General features: G+C 38.9%; 1 protein-coding gene across 3 annotated transcripts in view; it reads left to right on the top strand.

Moving 5' to 3' along the window:
* The window catches only part of BTBD9 (BTB domain containing 9), a 128537-nt gene that overhangs the window by 96596 nt on the left and 6659 nt on the right, over nt 1-25282 (top strand). For all 3 annotated transcript variants that reach the window (XM_054162419.1, XM_054162416.1, XM_054162417.1), the window contains 2 exons: nt 6217-6324; nt 23922-24000. In XM_054162419.1, coding sequence (XP_054018394.1) covers nt 6217-6324; nt 23922-24000 — 187 coding nt within the window. The remainder of the gene's footprint in view (nt 1-6216; nt 6325-23921; nt 24001-25282) is intronic.

The raw sequence follows: 25282 nt of genomic DNA, 5'->3' as shown, positions 1-25282 counted from the left end.
TGACTGTAGTTCTGACTTCTTAAGTGGAATATTCTCCTTCCAGTCATTCAACCTTTATCTTAGGAAAACATAGCTTTGTTACAAAACTTTAGCTTGGTAGCTTGCCTGGAATGTTTCAAAGACTATTGCACCTGGCCTAAAAAGTTATCCTGGTGCTTAGTGTGCGCTGCTGAATATTCATGTAATCACCTGTAAGTTTTCCATTACTTATCCAGAAAGGTGTTTCATGCAGAGTGTCACATTAAGGGTAAGATGGCAAAGTCTGCCTGTCTTTCAATCCAGGACTGTTACTGGAACTATTTGGCAATCATAACATTTGCCTGTCTTTTTTCAGTGTCCCAGTAAGGTCTTGCACTGACACAGGTTCAGGAGGCTAAAACAATCAAATTGTTTAATTTATTAGAGTGAAGGATAAAACTGATTTGGGATTACTGGTGAAAAATGCACTGACTACAAAATTATCTCAGGATTATTAAATCACATGCAGCATCTGACAAAGTTGGAGACACAAACCTTTGAAACAGCTTCAATATTATAATAGAAATGCAGCAAAAGTTAAGCTGGAGATTGAAGGTGCAATCCTTACCAAGAAACGTGTCCCTGTTTTGGGTGGAGGAAAAGAAGCACGGCCCATTTATGGTCCTTGTACTGCTGGTGCATGTGCACACCAAGAGATGTTCCTCTCATGGGTGTTATGCCCGAGCCCTGGCTGCTTCTGACTTCTAGGTGATATGTAGCATAATTTCGGTGGAGAGTTGAGTAACATAGTCATGTGTTTAGTATGTACTCAGTTTGGCTCATTAGCATACCAAGGGGTGCCAGCTTTGCCTAATGAACTTCCTTTTTAATATTAAAGGTCTCTGCTCAGTCACTAAGACCTTCAAAATCTGTTTTGAAATTGGGTGTTCATCAGTTAGCAAAAGCAAGGCCATCTTAGTTCCACAAGATTCCTTCTTTCAGCTCTTTGACAGGCCAGCTTCATGGACCGTCATTTAACACAAACACCTACTGATTATAAATGATCCTGGCCCCAAAGCATGCTAAATTATCTTGCCTTCCTGTACCACAGTAAGCTAGGCAGTTATCCCACACAAAGTAAGTTTTAAGTAGGTTCTTTCCTTAGTCTTCCTCCCCAGTGTCTCCTAAGAAAGTTATTGCGGGGAGTTGAAGAACTTACTTCATTCTCTTTCACCAGTCCCAAGGAAACACAAATTTACATTTAGTATTCATGATAAGTCACTTTGGGAAAGATTCTGTCAACTTTCATTCACTCATTATTTGGCTTGTAATGATGCTAAGCCATATGCTTTCTTTAAACCTATTTAACGTTGGCTAGGTTATCTTGGGAGAGATCAACTGCACGGATTCTTAAAAGGAACACGTATGCCCTGCTAGGCTTTTGCTCTAAAGCCAACTCAGTTGCGTTTTAATTACAGTATTGTTAGTGGAAATTACAGTCACTAGTGTGCTTCTGATATTCAAGCTCTTGATCATAACTTTGAAAACATGGATCAAGGAAACAACACTGAGCCTTCGTGATGAAAAGGGTCCTGTTGAAAAGTGTAATGAGCTAAGTTTTAATAGCCTTTTTAAAAGAAAACAAATTTATGTGTGCTTTTGCTTTTACCTCTTTATATCATTTAGAAGACTTGGTTTAAATATAGTTGTTATATCAATTCAAGACCTGTTGATTATTACTAGTTATCGATTATTTTTTCTTTTCTTTTTACCAGAAATGGTCTTCATTCAGTCTCTTCAATATTTGGAGACCCTCAAAGTATAGAAGAGCAGAATGAGGAGGATCTGATAAATCCAGGGAGAGGGGGTTTGGAGTCGAGTGATTTGTTTTAGAGTAGGATAAGGGTTAAGTCTTTCATGATGCCACAGGCAGCTATTTTTATTTTTTTTACTAAGTCATCTCTGAGTTTTTAAATTTGCAAATAGACAGTATTAATATGTGCTAAAGGGCTTCTGTTTAAAGTGGTTTATTTTAGCTTCTTAAAGCTGTTTGTGATAGCTTCTTATTTTTTATAATACCAATGAGCTGGGTTCAGTTGAGAGCATCTAGGGAGTTTATTTTAAATCTGCTTGTCTGGTAGACCAAATTTGATCCCTAAAAATAAATAATAATTTTTAAAAGGTTAATTAGCTTGTTTTGAGAAGAGGGTAATAGTACTACTTTTTAGGGCAAAGATACAGACACCTTAATAACCAAATTCTAAAGACAGTCTACCTTCTGCTTGGGGCAGCATCTCTCTCTGTTCAGGATTCTGTTTTCAGCAACTTGCTAGGTTATTTTCCTTCTCTAGCTGTGTTGGTTTTTTTAAATGTTAAAAGTGAGAACAATTTTTTGCAGGTTTATTTCTCCCATAAGAGGTTGCAGCTGAAAGCAGGAAAGACTTTCTCCACCAAAAGATAGGAGTTTATAATATAAAACTTGAGCCACTCTTCTGAGTGGCAATTACAGAGAGAACTTGAAAGTCTGTAGTGTGGCACAAGTTGTTTTTTGGGGTTTTTTTTTTGGTGTTAAATATTTGTCTCAGCTATTTTCATTGGCAATCAAAGGATCCTTACCTATTTTACTTTGGAAAATGTAGAACTGTGGAAGTTCTTCCTCACAGCTGGAGAAAGAACCCAGGATACCTGGATTACCTGGCTTTTGCTCTTCTTGATTCAGGTGGCCAAGAAGGCCAATGGCATCCTGGCCTGCATCAGAAATAGTTTGACCAGCAAGAGCAGGGAAGTCATTGTGCCCCTGTACTCAGCAGTGGTTAGGCCACACCTTGAGTCCTGCGTCCAGATCTGGGCCCCTCAATTTAGGAAAGATGTTGAGTTGCTGGAAGGTGTCCAGAGAAGAGCAATGAGGCTGGGGAGAGGCCTCGAGCACAGGCCCTATGAGGAGAGGCTGAAGGAGCTGGGGTTGTTCAGCCTGGAGAAGAGGAGGCTCAGGAGAGACCTTATTGCTGTCTACAACTACCTGAAAGGTGGTTGTAGCCAGGAGGGGATTGGTCTCTTTTCCCAGGCAACCAGCACCAGAACAAGAAGTCATAGTCTCAAACTGCATCAGGGCAAGTTTAGGCTCAAGGTGAGGAGAAAGTTCTTCATAGAAAGAGTTGTTGGCCATTGGAATGTGCTGCCTAGGGAGGTGGTGGAGTCACCATCCCTGGAGGTGTTCAAAAAGGGATTAGATGTGGCACTTGGTGCCATGGTTTAGTAATCTTGAGGTGTTGGGTGACAGGTTGGACTTGATGATCTTTGAGGTCTTTTCCAACCTTATTGATTCTATGATTCTATATGCCTGTAGTTATCATTTAGGTCATCGTTTCAGTTATAGTTATTTTGGATAGCTAGCTTTGCTTGAGTCTAGCAGGTTCATTTTCTTTTGTAACAAATAGATCTAAGCAGTAATCCTAGGAAGTGTTAACTTTGTCAAGAAGCTGAGGATTAGGAGACAGCAGCAGTTTCTAATAGCCAATATATTGCAGCAGAGTATTTATTTTCCATTAGTATCTTGACTTCAAGAGTTCAGAGAATAAGAGCTTTAACAAACAAACAAAAAAAGCAATCAAAATGTAATTTCCCATGACAGACATAATGTGGATTGTTCCAGTTGAAATATTACCATTCAAAAGCTCTGGGTAGGTTGACAATAGAGCATTATTTCAGAGAATGGTAAAATCACAGAATCACACACAATCACAGAATATTAGGGGTTGGAAGGGACCTCAAAAGGTGATCTAGTCCATCCTTCCTGCCAGAGCAGGATCACCATGAGTAGGTCACACAGGAGCACATCCAGGTGGGTTTTGAATGTCTCCAGAGAAGGAGACTGCACAATCTCTCTGGGCAGCCTGTTCCAGTCTTCTGCCACCCTCACAGTGAAAAAGATTTTCCTTACATTTGCATGGAACCTCCTGTGCTCCAGCTTGCTCCTGTTGTCCCTTGTCCTATCATTGGATAGGCTCCATCCTCCTGACACTCATCTTTCATGTATTTATAAGCATTAATGAGGTCACCCTTCAGCCTCCTTTTTCCCAAGGTGAAGAGACGCAGCTCCCTCAGCCTTTCCTCATAAGGGAGATGTTCCACTCCATTCATTGTGGCTCTGAGCTGAACTCTTTAAAGCAGTTCCCCGTCATTCTTGAACTGAAGGGCCCACAACTGCACACAGTATTCCAAACGCAGCCTCACAAGGGCAGAGTAGAGGGGGAGGAGAACCTCTCTTGACCTAGTAACCATGCGGATGCCACTGGCCACTAGGGCACAGAGTGGGTTTGCATTCAGTCACCTCTAATTCAAATAGAAAAGGTTTTCTGAATGTTGCTATCACATTTGCCATTAAGTTTATATGAAAACAGTAAGAAGAGCAGTCAGGTTTTCTAAATTGTACTCTGCTAATCAGTGGAGTGACATCAGATGAGTTTTGCATAAAATGTAGTAAAAAAGACACTTATTATTCAAAATACAGACAACATTTAACTGTTTCTAAACAATAAATTGCAGAAGAGTCTGCCTCTGTTCTGGCCAGTCTGCTGGCCTTTTAAGTTGTGTAAATACCTTCTTGTTGTTTGTAAATGCTTCATTGGGGAAAAAAAGGATGCTCCATACTGGTTCAGAAATACACTGGATAGAATTATATTTCCCCCCCACAAAGAAGGCATTCTGTGCTGGATATCTGTAAGTACATAGATCTCAATCTCATCCACTGAGGAGGAGAGGAGAATCAAGGTTCCTGGCTTTGCTTTTATTCATATTAAAGAGGAGAAGAAATAGAGAAGATATATTTGCCAGATGTTTTTTTTGAGAATTACATAGTTAAGATAAATCACATCCCTGATGCTTTAAATATTCCCCTCTGAGAGACAATTATTGAAATTGAAGTCTTTTCAATACATCACATAGTGTCCTTCCTGAGGAGCTGCATGTTTTACAGAATGAGTATGGAATAAATCCTTGAGTCCTATATTTTCTTCTTTTTTCTTCTATCTTTTTAGCAGATTGGTCAACAATCCATTGCCTTTTTCCTCATAGTAATGATGAACCAGGACTGGAAACACCCACTTCCCTACTTGTTGGGGTTTTTTTTTGTTGTTGTGGTGGCTGGCTGTGGGGCTTTTAAAATATTTTTGTTCTGTCTACAAAAAATAAAGGGACAACACAGTTAAGAAAACAGTGTAATTTTTTATTGTCACCAAAATATTTTTCTTTTTTTCTTTCCCCTTATTAACTGACCTGTCCAAATCCAGGTGCCGGGTGCTGCACTTCGGCCACAACAACCCCATGCAGAGCTGCAGGCTGGGGTTGGAGTGGCTAGAGAGCTGCCAAAGCGAAAGGGACCTGGGGTGCTGATTGACAGCTGCCTAAACATGAGCCAGCAGTGTGCCCAGGTGGACAAGAAGGCCAACGGCATCCTGGCCTGCATTAGGAATAGTGTGGCCAGCAGGAGCAGGGAGGTCATTGTGCCCCTGTACTCTGCACTGGTTAGGCCACACCTTGTGTCCTGTGTCCAGTTCTGGGCCCCTCAATTTAAGAAGGACATTGAAACACTTGAACATGTCCAGAGAAGGGCAGCAAGGCTGGGGAGGGATTTGGAGCACAAGCCCTATGAGGAGAGGCTGAGGGAGCTGGGGTTGTTTAGCCTGGAGAAGAGGAGGCTCAGGGGAGACTTTATTGCTCTCTACAACTACCTGAAGGGTGGTTGTAGCCAGGAGGGAGTTGGGTCTCTTCTCCCAGGCAAACAGCACCAGAACAAAAGGACACAGTCTCAAGCTGCACCAGTGGAAGTTCAGGCTTGAGGTGAGGAGAAAGTTCTTCACAGAGAGAGTTGTTAGCCGTTGGAATGTGCTGCCCAGGGAGGTGGTGGAGTGACTGTCCCTGAAGGTGTTCAAGAGGGGATTGGATATGGCACTTGATGCCATGGTTTAGTTATGGGGTCTGTGGGGACAGGTTGGACTTGATGATCTTTGAGGTCTCTTCCAACCTTGGTGATTCTGTGAAATAGATGTTTGATTCAGGTTTAAGGCCAGCAATGCCACATGCCATGTAAATTAGTCCATTCATTGACTTTCAAATAAGGCTAAACTAATTGGATTAATGTAATATATGTACACTAATGAAATTATTATAAGCCTGTAAGTCTATTACTGGCCTTAGAACAATTAGAAACACTCAGATTGTATGTTTATTTTACTTATTCCACAACTTCTCTGTACTTAGGTTGCTCCTTTGGGACTGTGATGATCGGAGCTACAGCTACTACATTGAGGTTTCAACGAATCAGCAGCAGTGGACTATGGTAGCTGATCGCACCAAAATTTCCTGCAAGTGAGTTCAATTTTTTCCACTTATTTGCACAGAGAACAGGATTCTTTGAATAAAATCCTTTTATTCAGTACTTCTACAGGTGACTTTTTGACTGTGAAAAGAATGATCATTAAGTAATATACAGATCATTAATTCTAGACCCTTGTAAATATCACTTTAGGAGGTAGCGATTTCTAGTGTGGCTGAATATCTAGACTTTCAAACCAGAACCAAATTCCTAAGAGCAGCATCAGTACTGGACCTTCCAATAACTAGTTTGATTCATCATTTTTAGAAGCAGTCTGCCTACCGTGCCCTTGGTTTTGTGATCACTGAAAGGTAAAGTGTGTTTCTCACGTTCATGTGTTAGTGGTGACCTTGGTGTAAAATCACCATGGTAGGAGAGGAAAGAGAGCATACTTGGTAAAGAATTTGCTTAATTGAATGCCTGTCTCACTGGAAAGGGATGGAGAGAGTTAAGGTAGGGGCCAAACCTTAAGAGATCAGACAGCTACCTAAGCTTGACCGTGTCTCTTCAAAAGCAGAGTACCTGACCTACATGCAGTGAGCACACTGCTTTTGAACAGGACCCTTCCATAGAAAAAAGTATGCTTCTGAAGAAGACAAGGATCCCTGTATTCACTAGTTTGCCCTAACCAGGCTACAGTGTAGTGGGGTGAAAGCAACAGTATCCTTATGCCTTTGTTCGCTGTTTTGCTGCACCCCTCTCACCTGGAAGAAATGAAACTAATCTTTTCCTAGTTGGTAACATTTTGCAACTGCTTTTTATCTCAGCCAAATCCTAATTTATTTATTTTTTAATGAATACTTGGACATCCCAACTCAAAAAGGACTAATCCTGCACTGGTATAAAAATTGCCATCACTTAAGCTTATGTGTCTTTATTTAAAGAAAACAAGAAATAGATATGTCTTTGCATGGGACTATGATTGCTTGTATTTGTCTACAAGTATCTATCAGAGCAGCTGGTAACTAAGAATCATTATTCATTTCTGTGAGGCTCAAATAAAAATTCTTTCAAAAAAAAATCATACTTCAAACTACATGTTTCTATTATCGATTTTAGAGATGTGAGTGCAGTCTAGGTGGTTGATGATGTCTTGAAATCCTAGAGCTGCCCTTTCTGGTATTTGTTCTGTGTTTAAGATACTGTAGTAGACTCCAGAAAAACAATTCACTCGTTTTCCTGTGCAGGATATTCTGTAGGAGCTAATGGAAGTAGATGGAGAATTTCTCAAGGGCTTGCACTTGAAGAGACAAAATGCTAGCAGTGAGAAAATTTACTTTGCTAGTAATACCCTCTGTTCTCTTTCTTGTCTTCTACGACCCATGGATAAGAGTTGTTTCCTTTTCTATTTGTTGTGTGGCTTTCTGTCTACCAGATCTTTCAGGGGAGTTACAGTCCTTTGTGGAAGTTATTAGTGAGCTGTCTCACAAGCGTGAGGTCTCCAAATCGTTTTGCTGATTCGCTGGCACAGGGGGTAGGATGATCCATAAAGGCAACAAGCAGACCTCAGTAAACATCTTTGATGATTAATAAATGGCAAGCAAAACAAAGAGAAAGAAAATAAAATTGTATTTAAAAAGCTTATGCTAGCATTTGGCAGGCTACCAAAGCATGAACTTCCCTTTTAACCTAACAGTATGCTGCTGTGGGTTGTTCTAATGACATTTTTAATGTAGTGTTTTCTGTAAATTAATATCAATTCAATGCTCAAAGTCAGGGACTGGCAGGTTTCTTGTAAGCCCCTCCCACTTTTAAAAGGCTGAAGACAAAAACTAAGTGCCTAGTATCTTCACAGGGGATGCTTGCGTGCCTTCTTGAAGTGCGAGCCAATTAATGCATCCTGGTTGTGTAACTGTGAGTTTTCAAATGCTCTATGGAGGCTGGTTTTTTTCCTTTTCCACATTTAGCTGTTTTTCTCTACACAGTATGACAGTAATGAAAAACAGTTGTGTTCCTTTCTGTTTTTTAAAATATTTATGATAAGTGGGCTAGAGTGTGTCAGTGTTGAGCAGCAGAAACTTGCACTTGTTAGAAGAATTTGCTGAAAGAGAGTCTGAAAGTCAAACAAAAAACAGAAGATACCAAAGGCCAGTAGGAGTCAGAGTTAATGACACTTTTGATAAAATAAGCCCTGCAAAGACAAATAGTGGAACAGGCTAACACTATGCTTGTCAACTCAGTATCATCCTTTCAAGTTCTCTTGTGTAGTTACTGTGAAATGGAGCAAATCTATGGGCAGTAGGAATGCCCTAGTACTCTGACAGAACTTGGGAGACAATGAATATTGTTTACTGATGGGCAGTTCTAAGGAAGTTGGTGTAAACCACCCAGATGGCTGGTTTGAGACATTTTGCAATTTTCTTGTGGAGGGCATGACTTTATCTTCAGAAGGTTTATTATAACATTGGAATACATCTTCCCTGCCCCTTCATCCCCCTCCCATTGTCTCACTAGACTCATTGTTTGTTATTCATAGCACACTGCTGTTATGATAAATGTTTACAAACTTTCAAACTTAATCTCACATTTTCTTTGCTTATTATCTTTTTTATTACATAATAGCTATTTCAGATCCTAAATTCTCAGCTCAGTTCCCATCAGTTGTTTTTTTGTGTGTAGGTTTTGTATGAATGTAATTAGTACTTCCATATGAAAAGCCCTTTGGGATATGGATGCAAGATTAATTACCAAAATTTATTAACTGTCTTCTGATTTTTTCCAGAATAATGTCTAACATTGAGATTTACTGCTCATGATCAGTGTTTCATATTTCTATCGTGAGATGCACTACGTGCATTTTCAGGTGCTGCTGTATTGCCTTTGATAATGCCACTCGTGAAGAGCACCTAGAGAGATCTAGGTCATGCACTGAAGAGTTCTAAACCACTTTTCAGAGGTAGAGAAGAGTGTTTTCCATGTTGTGTAAGAATTTCAAGTGAGAACATACTTCTGCTTCACACAGTGTTAGTGGCAAACTCAGGTTTTTTTCTGGATGTACTCTTACAGGACCAGACATAGAGATAATGTGAAGTGTGTGAATACTTTTCCTTGTAACCACATATGGAATGCTATGTAATCCTATTTGTAGTTACTTATGTTTAGCCCCAGTGTAGCAGCTTTTTCCTCCTGTTCTCTTTTAGTTCCTTCTCTTCACTCTATGATCTCTAGAACTTCATCACATCTGTTTTCATGCATCATTCTTCTCCTTAACCATTTCCATAGGACTATTTTCTCTTGTAATAAAACATCTTGAATATTTTTCAGCCTTCTTGCTTTTCCAACTTGTCTGTATGCTTGCATTGCTTTTGCTGTTGCTTGCCATCAGCATTGCCTGTGTCTACTGCCCTCTCATACCTAAAATGAGACAACAACTTTTTTCCTAATTTTTGTGTAAACCTTAATTCTGTCTCAAGCTTGAGCTCCCAAGTGATGGGATGGAACAGCATAAAAGGAACTGCTCTTGTGCCTGCAACGTTGTTTTGACTACACTTCATTCAATTTTACATTAAGTTAATTTCACAGCAAAACTGTTCTTTCACCTTGTCCTGGATTGAATTGAACCTGCTGCTGTTATTCATACCATGCTGCAGTCATGCCAGCTTCAGAAAGTGGAAGTACTGACTAGAGAGAAATATTATGGGACTTGAAGTTCAGATTATAGCATGGGAGGCTTCCTGGTTTGATTGCTGCTTCTGGGTTCCAGATTCTTGGGTGTTGGTTTTTTTTTCCACTGGGATGGCAGCAGGGCAAGGAGGGATGGGGGAGTAGTTTTCTGGCTTGGGCTTTTCGCTTGCTTGCTGCTGCTTTGTGCCATGCTTTTTCTGCAAATAGACTGAAGTAATTACGCATTTTGTACTATGTTTATCTGATTTCAATCAGTAAACTCTCTTCTTATCTCAATTTTTTTTGTCTCAATCCCCTGTTTTTGGTGTGTTACTTTTCCCTCACTTCTGTGTTGGGGAAAATAGGTTAACCCACTGGTTCGGTTTGACCCGTTCCATTCTGATTCAAACCATTACATATCTCTTTTGTCAAACAGAGAATAGTTTGGCCACGGTTCACTCTATTTTCCATGAAGCAAATTTCACAGCAACTCTGTGTGCAAAATCCAAGAACCTCCTCGAGAGTTGCTGAATTCATTGTAGCCATATTCATACCATATAGAGATGAAATACACTCAAGCAAGATGTCTGGGAAATTGGAACGTTGTGAAGCTCAATTTCAAATCTCACACCACAAAAATAAACTGAAGATTCTCATTAATCTGTTAATTACGCTGCTGGTAATGCCTGCGGGAGCAGGTCAGACAGATACAAAGGGTCATTTTGTGTAGTTATTGAGCTTAAAAGGCCTGAATGATAGAGTCATTGAAGAACATATTTTTCCTTGTGTTTATATGCTTGCATTTTGAATGATTCTAATAAAGCAAAAGAAGAAAAAAGCTTCAGTTTCACAGGCTTGCCTTACTTAGCACAAAGAATTAAGAATTCACAGAGAGAAACCGAAGTTGTATTCTATTTCAGAGCATTAAGAGCCTCTCAGAAGTATGAAAACTCTATATCTAAACATTTCATTTGTTAGCCTTCATTTTAACTGAGTCTAGTTCACTTGAAAAGAGCTCTAATTTATTTTAAGTTATGTTTCTTAGTAGGGATTTGGGATCATAAGGTTTGCAAGATGCTAATTTTTCTTTTCCCCACACACACTTCTACCTTTAGTCCCTTGTGGTTGCTTTTCCACCACAAAAATGCATGGACAGGCCCTTTGAACAAGCCTTGAACAGAATGTTGTGCCATATGCTTACTGCAGCTCTGCGTGTGCAGCATGCATTGAAGGTTTTCTTTGCTCCACTTGCCTTGTGACTGGCATGTTCTCAGCTCTTCTGCATGCACATTATTGTGAGGAGAGAGAAGAAAACAGCACAGTAACTCTGCCATCAGTTTGGATTATTAGAAAATAAACAATGCAAAATCATAGCCATAGTATCAGTATTTGTATTAGGTATTGGATTTTCTTCCATGCCATCAAAGACTTAAATGTCTCTTTGGAGACATGTAAAAATTGTTGAGCTAACAAAGATAAATAGTGGTGTATTTTATTAATTTGTAATATATCATCTGGGAAAAAAAATACATTTTGAGGGAGAGGAAAGAAAACTTTGAGATAATGACTATCCCAAAGTGTATCATTAATGTACAGCAGTAGCTTTATAAAAGAAAAGCTGTGAAGGGCCAGGCTCTGCTGATGAAGCTTTTGTTCTTGTCTGGAAATAAGCAGGGAGAGGACTTAAAACCCTTAGTCCACAAAAATTATATCCTAAAGGGTTCTCCAAACCCACAGTATTTAGGAATGGGCAACTTCATTCCTATCTTACCAAATTTCTGTTCAGTTTAGCTGGTTATTGATGGTGTCCTTTCTTTAAATATATCAAACAGTAACACACATTCTGAAGAAGAGTGTACCTTATTCTGCTTATGCTGTTCTGTTGATCATGTTTTAGAATAAGCCCTGGTTTTCTCCTTGGGTAAATAGCAGGAAGTTTATATTGACTTTCCATGATAATAAATTCAGTTTGAATTTATTTGTGAGCACTTAATGGTTTGGAATTTTCTTCAAAATAAATAATAATAATTAAGTATGTGCAGAGTACCTGTCTCATAGGTACAATAAAAACCAAACAAACATTCATTTCCTTTAAATAATTAATTATCTGTAATTTTTTTATAATTCTTATTACTATATTGGCACTTCAGTAGAAATTAAACCTCCCAGGGTTTTACGTGTTTGATTCTTGACTTGTTAAGGCTTCTGTAATAAAATGGCAAACTTGCAAATTATTCTTATTTCAGAGATTACATTTTAAGCATAAGCTACTTCTCACTCTCCACATATAACCACTGCTTGTGCTGTAAGTGCTAGGTAAAGGAGAGCATTTCAGTACATGTGTTTTTGTTTTGGTTTGAAGAGGGAAAAGATAGTACTGAAGGAGGTGGAAAGGCTGCTTAATTGTTTTATCAACCCCCCAAGTTTTTTTTATTTAAGTTGCATTTTACATACTCCTGGATACTGAAGCTTCAGGATCTGATCTACATATTCTTATTGCTCACATTAATCATAAAACTTTGGCCTTTCCTCTTTGTACCCTTTATTCTTGACTTAATCTGTCATCTCTGCCAAGTTGAAAAGGCAGTCAGGTTATATAAACACTGTGGGGTTTAGGGAAAGGTGAAAGCTTTGTGCCTTTTGAAATGTTGAAGGTGCTGGAAAGGAAATCTGAAAATAAAATAATTCATTATAAGGACATGCTTCTTGAGATTGCAGAATTTACAATTTTGAGACGCTGAGATGGGTATATGAGCAGCCCATTTCTGCAGCAACATGGTGTATGTGTTCCTTACTGTGTAGAGGTACAAGAAATGTGTGTATTCCTTGACAATTATAGCATGACTGCATTGCTACATTTTGCTTGATTGTGCTGTGATCACTTTTTAATATTAAAGAAGATCAGTAAGATGACAAGATACACATTGCATATTTTATCGGTACATAACCCTGCTTTAGAGATGCTGGTTAAATTTGAAGATAATGTGAAATGATCTTTAAAACCTTAAAGAAAATGCTTTGCCAGAATTAAATTTTGCTTTGAGTTAGCATTAATTTTGTCCTATAAATTGTAGTCAGAATCCTGGCTGTTGCTCAGTCTTGATACAAACACCATAGTCAGCTTCACTTTAAGTAAATTACCTGTTTGACCTTCTATTGTTTGCCATGGAGAAATAATTTGACTGTATAAGAAAACTTGCTCTCAGTAGGTTTATTCCTCTTTTAACTTTATTCTGTCATTCAGCTCTACCTCAGTGTTATCGTGCCCCTCCCAGGTGCTTGTAAATTCTGTCATCCTCCTTCTGTGATTGGTTCCTCGTATAGGTTCCCCCTTCCCACTCCTTTGGAAAACACAAAAACCAAACAAAAAACCAAGCAGCAACCAAAACGAAACCCCCAACACATTTGGGTTCCAGTTTGATCTACAATGTTAAGCAAATCTGTAGAAGTCTGTTGTCTTCACCAACTGTTGCCATCTCTGCTCAGTGTAAGACAAATGATAATTTTCTTGCTAGGAGGAGAATACTGCTTCTCTCTTGATCCAGTTAAGCAGGATTTTGTTCCCCAATCAGCACAGGAACCAATTTGCAGCTCCTGGGTAAGGACTCGACAGTGTGGATTGCTGCTTTTCTATTATGGAAGGATCCTGTGACAGAACATTGGATTGCCTTCACTGAGTCCTAAATATTCTTTCTTCTGCAGAAGTGCGAAAGTCTGTGCGTGCATGCATGCAAATACCCACATGCATGCAGGCACACACATACCCATGGACTCCAAGCACCTATATCAATAAATATTACTACAAAAAGGTTATCCAAAGTATTGATGTCTCCTGTGAAACTGGCCCATTTATCTGTCTGAGATAAGAAACAAATGCCAAATACTTGAGCCATTGTCTTGCAGTTGTTCGTTTACTTTGAAATTCATTGTTGCATAAACCCAGTGAAAGGGAGATGCCCAAATGTTCATTGACTAGATAGTAAGTTACCATTTTGTCTGTATCTCTTTCTTATATGCAAAGCTGTTAAATATAACAACTGTTGACATCTCTTTATATAGTCAGGACATCAGTCAGATACTAACATATAACATGTTGAAATTTGCCCTAATTAGAACTTTGATATTCAGGATCTAATTTCATTAGAACTCTGAAAAATATACATTTGCTTATGGTGGCCAAAACAGTCTTCAGTGTTGCAGATACTCTGTGTTGAAAAACTTGTAGTATTGAGATACTGATTTATTCATAGCAATGTGTTTACCAGGGCAGATTATATCCAAGATTATCACAAAATGGAAGAATTATTATACCTTTAGGTTCATTCTTTGGGAATTTTGGCACTATGTGGTATATTTCTTTAGAAAAATGCTCTGGCATCTTGTGTTTGAAGAGATGGTGATTTCTTCTGCTCTTTGCTTTTCTGTCACACTGAGTTCCCACAACAAAAAGTCTTGAGAAGTCTTTTCTCAACATCCTACTACCTAGTTTTATTGCATTATTTTTCTTACATCCAAGCAAATATTTTTTTCTTTCTTAATGGATTGGAATGTGCTGCCCAGGGAGGTGGTGGAGTCACCATCCCTGGAGGTGTTTAAGAGGGGCTTGGACGTGGCACTTGGTGCCATGGTTTAGTCATGAGGTCTGTGGTGACAGGTTGGACTTGATGATCTTTGAGGTCTCTTCCAACCTTGGTGATTCTGTGTGATTTCATGTACTTAATCCTTTTTAAGTTATTCTGCCTTTTTCCTGTTACCTTGGTTGCTACATAAACAGGTTATTCCTGACTTTTTGTGCTATTTCATCGTGAGCCAAGTTTCATCTGTTTATAAAATTGTATTTGTGAATTTTACCCAGCATTTTGTTCATAGGAGTGCAGAGTTACCAATTGCATACCCTAATTTATTGTATCAGAAACTATTGGGAGGGGTGATACATTTTTAAATGTTCTGTAGCATGATAGTGGAAGCAAAAGTGTTTGTTATTTTTATCTGATTTAGGTCACTTTGGTCTTATGTCTAAAAGTGCTGCAACCATGGATGTAGGTTCAGATTATTATTTTTTTTTACAGGCAAGCTTCAGTCTGAGGTCACAAGGCTCTGTTTTGTGACCTTGAGGTTAATAGATAATTCAGTGTGGTAAGAGGGTTACAATTTTCCTCCCTTCCATTAGCAAACCTCAGCATGCTTCTATTGCTGTTATGAGGAGGCACATGCCCATCTACTTTTTTTTGCAATTTTAGTCTTCTTAGAGGCTGTGGTTCAATTTACTGCATTCCTTGGAGGTTTGACATGTCAATTAGATGTTATCGACAGTAATAGAAGGGCAGTCACTGTAAGTGTGAAGTTTTTACTCATGGGCCATGAAATCACACCCAAGGGAATGTAAGACACAAGCACTATAAATATTGTGGTAGTCTACATGCTACAAAGAGGCTGATTAATAGGGAGCGTGATTCTGTCTCCTATCTCTAGAAAATATTGCTTATATATTTGCCTGTAATCAGCTGCTCCATTGGTATGAAAAGTTATATAGCTTACAACCAGTTGCAGTAGGGCTGTGGGAGGGAGAAGTCTTAAAGTTAAAAGCAACCCACCAGTTGTGCTACCAGTTGTGTTGGATGGCTTTTTCAAATCTTTGCTATCTGTGTGAACATCAGGAACAATAACTGTTGGTAATGACTAAGCACAACAAAACTAATTCAACCTTTAGGATTGTGCAAGCTTGCCTTCTGCGTGTGTGCTCTGACATACACAGGAGTATGCAAGAAGCTGTCACAGAGCAAGCTATTCAAGTTCACAGCCTCCCTCAGCCACCCCTGCCATCCCCTAAGGATGTATGTGTAGATACTACATGCACAGGTCTTGACAGAGCTTAGAAATTTGCTGCATGGCATCCTGCCAGGCAGTTGCCAGCAAATTGCTAATAGTTTTGTTTTGTAAGATGTTTGCATTTAAACTTTGTTTCTGAAAGTACAGAAAGTCAACTATTTGAAGAAAAAGTACATGGCTTATGCAGTACAGAAATGCCATTGGATGCCTACATTGGCAGGTGGATACGTTAAAAAATTGGTTACTACATTTGCTTAGAAAAATAATTACTACCTTTAGTTTTACTGTGGCTCAGTTTGACTAGATTTTAACATTTTCTTCATGTTTTCTAATACAGCAAAAATTGTCATCGCTGAAGCTGTGCAAGCAGTGGTTGCTATAGCCTTTGATATTAGAAGTTCTGTAAAGATGTGAGAAACTCTGCACAGACTTCATTAGATGTATTTTGTGTCAGAATTTCAATTCTGTAGTCTGCTTTATCAAGCCCACATTTGCTTTCTACAGTAAGTCACATACAAAAAAACATTTAGCAGTTCAGTAAAGTGTTCTTACGTAGAGTAGAGTAGAATAGAATAGAATAGAATAGCATAGGATAGAATACACCAGGTTGGAAGAGACCTTCAAGATCATTGTGTCCAAATGTGTTTGGATTCTTGGGAGGGCTCAACCATAACTCAGAAACAACTGCAAATTTTGTTGCTTATGGGATGTATACATAGAATAAAAAATGTTGAGGGGAGTTTCCCAAGCAGGAATACATATTTTCACTTGTCAATATATAAAGCTGATATGCAAAAAACACTGCGACAGGTGATTTTTAGTGGTTGTTATTCTCACATTTATTCTGGACTGTGATTATGTTTCTCGTAACCATTTATATTATGTCTGCCATTAGTAGTTAAAGTCCTTTTTGAATTTCCTTAATAGAGTCAATAAAGTATATTTGCTACCTTGTCAATGGACTATGGCGTAATTATAACCAAGATGCATTAGGTGTGTTTTGCCTCTCCCTCAGCTGCAGAAAGAAAACTGTTACTTCTGCCTTACACCTTACTTTTGCTTCCTTAGAAGTGCCACATTTGACAGGACACCTTTTGAGGCAGTGCTGTTATGGTGACAGCAAAATAGATGGAAACTCAGGTTTAGATCTCATTTTTCAGTTGAGTTAGATCAGGAGGAGAACTGCACTTAATTTGGCTTTAACTTAAAAACCAAAATATAGATCACCTTTGAGTCCTCACAAGATCTCTTTCTCATCCTGTCTTTCCCCTCAGTAACTTGGGAGGCTGGATGGAAAAGGAGTGGCTGGGCCAGCTACCCCATTTGACTTCTGTGCTTTATGTGTCTGGCTCTGAATTAGTATGTTAAATCACTGCTTTAACAGGAGAGGGAGTATTACTTCGCTTTACTGTTTAGTGCTGTTGTGGTGGAAACCATACTTTTTAATAGACAATTTATAAGGTAGCTGTAGACCTTTTTGGTATTTTATAAAGAAAAATATATAACAAGAACTGTTGGAGCATTTTTAGTGCATGCTTTTTGTGTTGTTTTTTTTTTTTTTAGTACACCACAGTAGAATTCATTAATAAAGCAAGGAGTCTAACCCCTATCATGCAGAACATAATGTGGTACTTCTCGAGTCTCAGCTTGCTTATGTGTAAGAGCAAGTTTTTATTTGGCAGCAGCATATGCTAGTTACTTGATGGATTTTTTTACATCAGTACAGTCATCAGATTGTATGGAAAGACAACACAACTTTTCTGCCCTTTTTCTGACATCTGCTGTGTTCCTTAAAAAAAAAGGTCACAGCTGAAAAAGTCCACATCCAAATAAGTGTTTCATCACTCACTATAGAGCAAGACATAAGCAGATGTGGTGGGTTGACCCTGGCTGGATGCCAGATGCCCATGAGAGCTGCTATCATTTTCCTCCTCAGCAGGACAGGGAAGAGAAAATGTAACAAAAGGCTTATGGGTCATGATAAGGACAGGGAGATCACATGCAATTACTGTCACAGGCAAAACAGACTCAACTTGGGCAAATTAGTTTAGTTTATTATCAATTATATCAGAGTAGGCAATGAGAATTACAATTAAATTTTTTAAAACACCTCTCCTGATCCCTCCCTTCTTCCCAGGCTCTTCTGCCTCCCCCCTGCCCAGTGACTTGGGGACAGGGAATGGGGGTTGCAGTCAGTTCACCACATGTTGTCTCTGCTACTTCCTCCTCAGGGGAAGGACTTCTTACACTCTTCCCCTGCTCCAGCATGGGGTTCTTCCCATGGAGTACAATCCTTCAGGAACATTGTGGTGCAGTATGGGTCACCCACAGGTTTACAAGTCCTGCCAGCAAACTTGCTCCAGTATAGGCTCTTCTCTTCATGGGTCTACAGGTCTGGACACCTGCAGCACAGGTTTCCTATAGGGTCACAGCCTTCTTCAGGCAGCCATTGGAGTTCTCCATGGGCTGCAGGTGGGTATATGTTCACTGTTAACTCCAGGGGCTGCAGTGAGACAGCATGCTTTTCTCAGCACGAGCTGCAGGGGAATCTCTGCTTTTTGGCCTCTGGAGCACCTCCTCCATCTCCTCCACTGACCTTGATGTCTGCGCAGTTGTTTCTCTCCCATATTCCCACTCCTGTCTCTGGCACCGGTTGCCACCGCACATAACTTTTTTCCCATTCTTCAGTGTGTTACCACAGAGGTGCTACTACTGTCACTGACTAGCTTGGCCTTGGCCAGCATCACTTTGTCTTGGAGCTGGCTAACATTGGCTTTGTGAGGACATATGGGAAGCATCTAACAGCTTCTCACAGGAGCCACTCCTGTAGCCCCCCTCCTGTACCTTGCCACACAAACCCAATACAGAAGACATGCATTAGAAGGCAAAAATGGAAATTACTTTCTTGGTAAACAACACTTCTCAGAGAGCTTTTCTTCTTGGCATGAGGAACAAAAAATGAGGTTATATGCCACTGTGGAAAATGAGGAGACACCATGTGTGCACATGATTAGCATAAGCAAGCCATGATACAAGTATGGCATTATTATTATAGCTTGATGAATGTTAGTTACATGTGACAGCTTTCTCCTTGGTCTCACGTCTTTGGCCTGAACTTGGATTCAGTTGTAATCAGTGCTGCTCTGATCTCACAGTGTGGTAGTATTCTCTAGTGGTAGTGGCTCATTAGAAAACCTCAATAAAAGGTAAGCTTCCACGTCTGTCTTAATTTGCTCTTTCTGGAAGAGAAGGAAAGAACGGGAAAGGATCACTATTTATATCCTATTATATGTAATAAATCTTTAGAAAGATAGCAGCTTTTCATAGAAATAACTGGGCAAAGATTCCAAATGCTGACAAAAGTCATTAAATTCTTTAAGGGGTAAATTGCTATTTTGGAGCTATAGATAGCTTAAGCAGTAGCAAGCCATTGTTATAATTTACCTGGACATCAGTATTTCTTGCATTCTTCTTGCAGTAGCCTAATAAAGAAAAAGACAGGAAGAAATATGAAAGTGGAGGAGTTTCTAATGATTTTCTTCTTCCTCTGAATAGAATATGGTGGAGAGATTGTGGTATGCACAAAGCTATTGAGCTTCCAGTGACAGCTGTTGCTGTTGGAGAGATGAAAGTACTTGGCCCAAGAGTCTGTTTATATGTTTGAGCAAGAAAGTGATTTTCGTTGCAAGGAGTTCTAAGTGAGACAGGCAGAGTCGGAGAATAAGAGAGCAAAAGATAATTATCTAAATTATGTTCAGGCTATTATAGAAGACGAATATAGTTAAAATGTAATTAAATATGACAGGCTCACAGGATGCAAGCATGGCTTTGGAATGCTAATCGTCAATTACTGCATCTCCGTAGGGGAGTCGGGCAGAACAAGAGAGTTAGAAGTCTGTTGGCTGAGATGAGATAGTGTTAAATAAAACACCACAGGACTGTAACAAGGCTAATTCTTTTGGAAAAGGGAGCTGTATTATTGGGGGACCTTTGCTAGCCAAACAACTTTCAGTGCTGCACTTCATCTTGAGGACCCTGGTATAAATCTGAGTAGGCTGCAAGTCTTCTCTTAAAGATGTAAACCTCATCTTGAGGTAGTGATTATTTCTGTTGTGAAAGTGATGACCAGGAATGCTGCAGATTGAGCAGCGAATCTAAAATGAATCAACCAGCAAGGCAGATGTGAAAGGAGGGGCAATGGGAGGTAGGGGGGAAATTCAGTGCTTCCTGAATATTCAAAAAAAGATAAAACCTGAAAAATCAATTTGTTACAGGGACACTAAAAAGGAGTAAAGAGGTCTAGAAAGTGCAGAGACAACAATGTCAGTTTATGGGAGAAGTAAATCCTGGTAGTTTCTTTATGACTGTGCCCTAGGTAAAGACGGTGATAGTATGGCCACAAGCTTGAAAGATTTGTTTGCTTGGCATATGGGGGGAGTAAAGTGAAGAGATGGTATCTATTACACAGTAATCTCTAATCCCAGACCAAAATTAGGTGCTTTTGATATATTTTAATGCTGCTGTTCCTGGAATGCAGTGACTTATGTATACATGAGTGGATACCAGAGCTATGTATAAAGTTTAGAGGAAATTCTTGTATAAACCATCAAAAGCATTTTTGAGGATAGAAAGACCAGCTCTTTTGGGGAACTTATAAAACAAGCACTTACACGTGGCATGGCTACACAAATGCTATGGCTAAAAAATAATTTGTAAAATAGAATTCCTGTGGAGAAACTGCATTTACTGCAGTAGTACCAGAAGAGATAACTGGTAGTAAAATAAGAAGATTAAAAGGGCTTACCTGTGATGTCTCCAGTTTAATCAAGGAACACCACTGAACAATGGTTATAGCTGGGTACATAAATAGAAGTCTTACTGAATTGGTTATATCAACAGAAAATGCAAAAAGAGGGCAGATATGCGTTGATAATATTGTCAGTAATCTTTCTTCCTGTATGGGTATAGTTACACTGAGTAAATTATCTCTTCCCTGCATAATTATATCTTTCCTGAGAGATACTGCGCTGTATTTATCAGTGTTCTCAAATGTACTGCTACAGCTACAACATTTTAGTGAAGGAGGTTTGCCTTACATATTTCAAAAGTGAAGTTTTCTGAATCCACTTGGATTGATTTTTACTTTGTTTTTTTCTTCTTGATAAGGAAATGAAAAAGAGACCGAATTTTCTCACTATGCCATCAAGTACTAATTCTTTAGTGGTAATATTCTTGAATTTTAGCAACTCTTCTACAAATTTTCTATGAATTTGGCTCCCTTTTTCCAATGGAAAAGGAATAAAATGGACACATTTTATGGAAGAAAATCTCCTTATCTCCTTTCAGGTCTCACATTCTCAAGATTATTTATTGATTATTTTTTTGCTATTGTCTATCATAATAATCTTCTAACAGCATTGTAGCAGAGGCAGTGGAAAGTAGAAGAACTTAGGAGCTTCCTGGAGGACCTGGCCTAAAAGTTTGTCGAAAGTATCTTCAGAGGTCTTTTTCTCAACCTTTCTTAGTATCTGTTATTACTCTGTTAGTATCTGTTAGTACTCTTCACCTGTATTATCAAACAGATGTATTTGTTTCCTTGTTGTCAGCTCATTCAATGGACAGTGGCATTTACTGCTACCTTTGGAAAATCGGCACTGAAGGCTTATGGTGCATATTTGACCATGCTCAGAAATACTCTAAATACAGGCTTGTCTACATTTTATTCTATGATCCCAATTAACCTATTTTCTTGTCACAGAACACAACCTCTACTGTAGAGGCTAAGAAAGCAGAGGTTTCTCAATGGCTCCTTTAAGACTTTAAACTCTTATTGAGAATAGCTTTAAAATATTTTGTAAATCATTAAATAGGGAAATGTGATTTTTTTTTTATGTCTTCACTGTTCTTGCATAGAGTGCCCTTATGTACATGTGAAAGCATGTGCATAATGCAAGCTATGGCAGTACTTTGCTGTGAGATACGGTGTTGCAGTCAACCCATTGTCCAGCCACTCATATTTGGGACTCTGTCCTTCAAGGTAACAAATTATTTTTGGCCATGCAGATTAACTGCCTGGCTGTACTAGAGTAATATGAGAAGAAAACTCAAGAATTGTTCTTCTGCTAAGGGAGAAAAAAATATTTAAATCATAGAATCAATAAGGTTGGAAAAGATTTCAGAGATCATCAAATCCAAACTGTCACCTGACACCTCATGACTACTAAACCACGGCACCAAGTGCCACATCCAATCCCCTCTTGAACACTTCCAGGGACGGTGACTCCACCACCTCCCTGCGCAGCCCCTTCCAATGTCTAACAACTCTCTCTGTGAAGAACTTTCTCCTCACCTCCAGCCTAAACTTTCCCTAGTGCAGCTTGAGACTGTGTCCTCTTGTTCTGGTGCTGGTTGCCTGGGAGAAGAGACCAACCCCTCCTGGCTACAACCACCTTTCAGGTAGCTGTAGACACCAATAAGGTCTCCCCTGAACCTCCTTTTCTCCAGGCTAAACAACCCCAGCTCCCTCAGCCTCTCCTCATCGGGCCTCTCTCCAGCCTCATTGTCCTTCTCTGAACACGTTCAATCGTAGCAATCTTTCAGTTCTTGAGACAGTACATTCTCATTTCTTATTATATTTAGAGTTTGAAGAAGCAGTCTGAGCATTAACATAAGGACATGGCCACATGAGGGTTATAAATAAACCATGCCATTAGATAACTGCTGTACCTCTGAGGTCTGACACAGACCGCACCTTTCTATTATGATGAGTAACTCTAATTACATCCATTACTTCATACAGTAATACTACTAAACTACTTAAAATTAGGTCTTGATTGGGCTCATAATCTTTAAGCAAATATAACGTGACAGCAGTGGTAAAAATAATAGCTGACTAAATAACATCCAGAAATACTATGTTTGTGACAAAGAGGTTTTTCTCATAGGGAAAATTCAAGTGCCTGACAGTCAGCAAGCTAACTGTTCATACTGCCACATTTTGGGATGGGTTTTATTTCAGTTTTGCTTTTGTCTTTTATTTCTCACATGAGCACCTCTAAATGTGTTCTGAGCACATTCAGGAAAACTACCCAATGTTTTTCTTCTGTAGTGAATTAATCAAGTTATACTTAACTACAATTTATTTCTGAAGTCTTCTGTGATAGTGTCTAGTTTTGTTAAAAATGAAATGCTGTATCTAGCTTTCATGTTTTGTGAACATAAAATAATTTAAATTCTAATGTGTTTAAGGACTAACCTAGTATAGTGGAAGACTGGCATCAAACTGAAACATCTAAGTCCTTTTTTTGGTTTTGAGGTTTTTTTGTTGCTTTGCTTTGCTTTGCTTTTCCTTCCATTTTGCTGACAATGTGTTTTGCAAGCACCAAGGTATGGTAGGCATTGAGGTCTTTTGCCTACTGGTCATTATGCTATTTGAGATGTTGTACCTCCCCCAGATCAGAAGAGAATGATAGAGGAAGAAAGGTTATAGTGGTTCCAATGTACATCTAGCATTCTCAGTCTAGCCCAAAAGTTACACTCCAGCTCTGGGGACTGGTATGTTCTCCTCGCTGCTTCTGTGTAGGGATGGGGAATTCCTCAGAACCTTCAGTGTGGAGAAAACTTTGTCAGTCAATTTACTGGAAGGATCTTGGCCAACACAAGGGAAGCTTAGCTCCTCTGCTTCCAGTGCTCCACTTAGAGTGGGAGGAGTTTATATGACGGTTTGGCTGGTTTTGTTTCCCTAGGGCTGTACTTTTCTTTAACCAAGCTCTGATTTCTCATGAATAGTTAACAGACTGATGCATTTGCTTTTATCTCATAATTTATCTAATACAATCAATATTATTCAAGGATTTTACACTTTGATTCAGCCATTTTTGCTTTACCATTTTCTTAACTTCAGCAGAAGTGTGAGTATTGCTCCAGCACAGAAATTATAGTAGTAGAAGGTGTGTATGAAAACAGATAAGCAGAGTCAAGGCACTCAAAATTAAAAATGAACAAGGAGTGATGGAAATTCAGATGCTGAAAAGTGTTTTTCTGATTTGTCTTGTTAAGTGATAATAGTGCATACTGTCACTCTGTATATTTCACTGCAAGCTGTTGTGGCTGTGTTACTATTTGTATGTCTTCCTGGAATTATTCTTTTTTTTTCCAGATCCTGGCAAACAATCACTTTTGATAAACAGCCTGCATCTTTTATCAGAATAGTTGGAACTCACAACACAGCTAATGAGGTAAGGAACTTTTAAGAAAATCTATATTCTCCATGAATATGCAACAGTACTGCTTTTCATATCTACCACTGCAGCTGATAATACCTTCTCAGATACTTGCTTCTTTTTTTTGCTTTGGCAATCTAGCAAGATAAGAATGAATACTCTTCTCCTTTGCATATTTGTGAACTGTTATCCGTCTTCCCTCCAGCATTGAAGGGCTGTTGCTCATCTGGGGGATGTTTGAGGGGTTTTTACAGACTAACTACAGTGAAGTGTTTCTGGCATTGGTCTTTTCACAATGCCATCAAACATTCCTACTGAATTTGGTTTTAAATTAATCATTCTTTTGATGAATAGTATAAACACTGTTTCAGTGCACTAGAGAAGGGTATATGGTCTCTGATTACTTGGCTTTATCACCATTATATTATCGCCATTATACTATGAAAAATCTCATTCTTCACAAGAAAATCTTACTTGCATATGATTATCTTCTACTTAATTTTCATATCTGGTGGATCAGCTAACCAGAAGTGGCCAAACCAGGAGATTTTTAAGTTCATGTTACACAGATGTGCATTTTGCTGTAACAGACCAAGTGCAATATCATCATCTTTTTGTTTACCTGTGCTTCCGTCTTTTGTGAATGTTGTGTATTGTCTCAGATGAAGTCCAGATTTAACAGCTGACTTCTGCAAAATTATTTACAATATGTGAATTTAAGAATAATATCTAAGTCTTTGTGAGATTAGGACTTTGTGTGATGAGATTGAGAGGCACCAAAAGCTGCTGTTTCTGTATGTATGCATGCATGTCTATGTCCCACACATGTAGCTCACCATGAAACATTGTGCTTTCACACATGAGGAACTGCCTCATGTAGTACAAGTTCAGTCTTAGTGAGTTCTTAGAAATACAGTCAGAAGCTGCTTCTAGAGTTGCACCTGTGTGAAGAAGGCCTTTCCCATTACTGAGTTGTAGAGGCAGTTGTCTTTGCTCTCGTGCCAGCTGTGTAAGTTCTCATCTCTTTTTAAAAGAAGAATGAGAAGAATGTTTAAACTTAGCAAATCAGCCTCCCAAGAAACATTACCTCCAACTTTTAACTCTTAAAGGTAGCTTTAAGTCATGAAGAGTAATGGGCTTTGAAACATAATTCTAGTTTCAGTTTGGTTACTCTTTCCAAGGAATTCATTATCCTGTGTAGTTATTTATATGGAGCACTGCATAACTATAGTGAAGATCAGTATGTGCAAATTGAAGTTAGTGGGCTGCTGTGCAAGGTCTTTTCCTCTTGACATTA

Source organism: Dryobates pubescens, chromosome 6 (genome assembly GCF_014839835.1).
Source record: "Dryobates pubescens isolate bDryPub1 chromosome 6, bDryPub1.pri, whole genome shotgun sequence".
Classification (NCBI taxonomy): Eukaryota; Metazoa; Chordata; class Aves; order Piciformes; family Picidae; genus Dryobates; species Dryobates pubescens.
The sequence above is the reverse complement of the archived record's forward strand: the minus strand, read 5'-3'. Positions and strand labels throughout refer to the sequence as shown.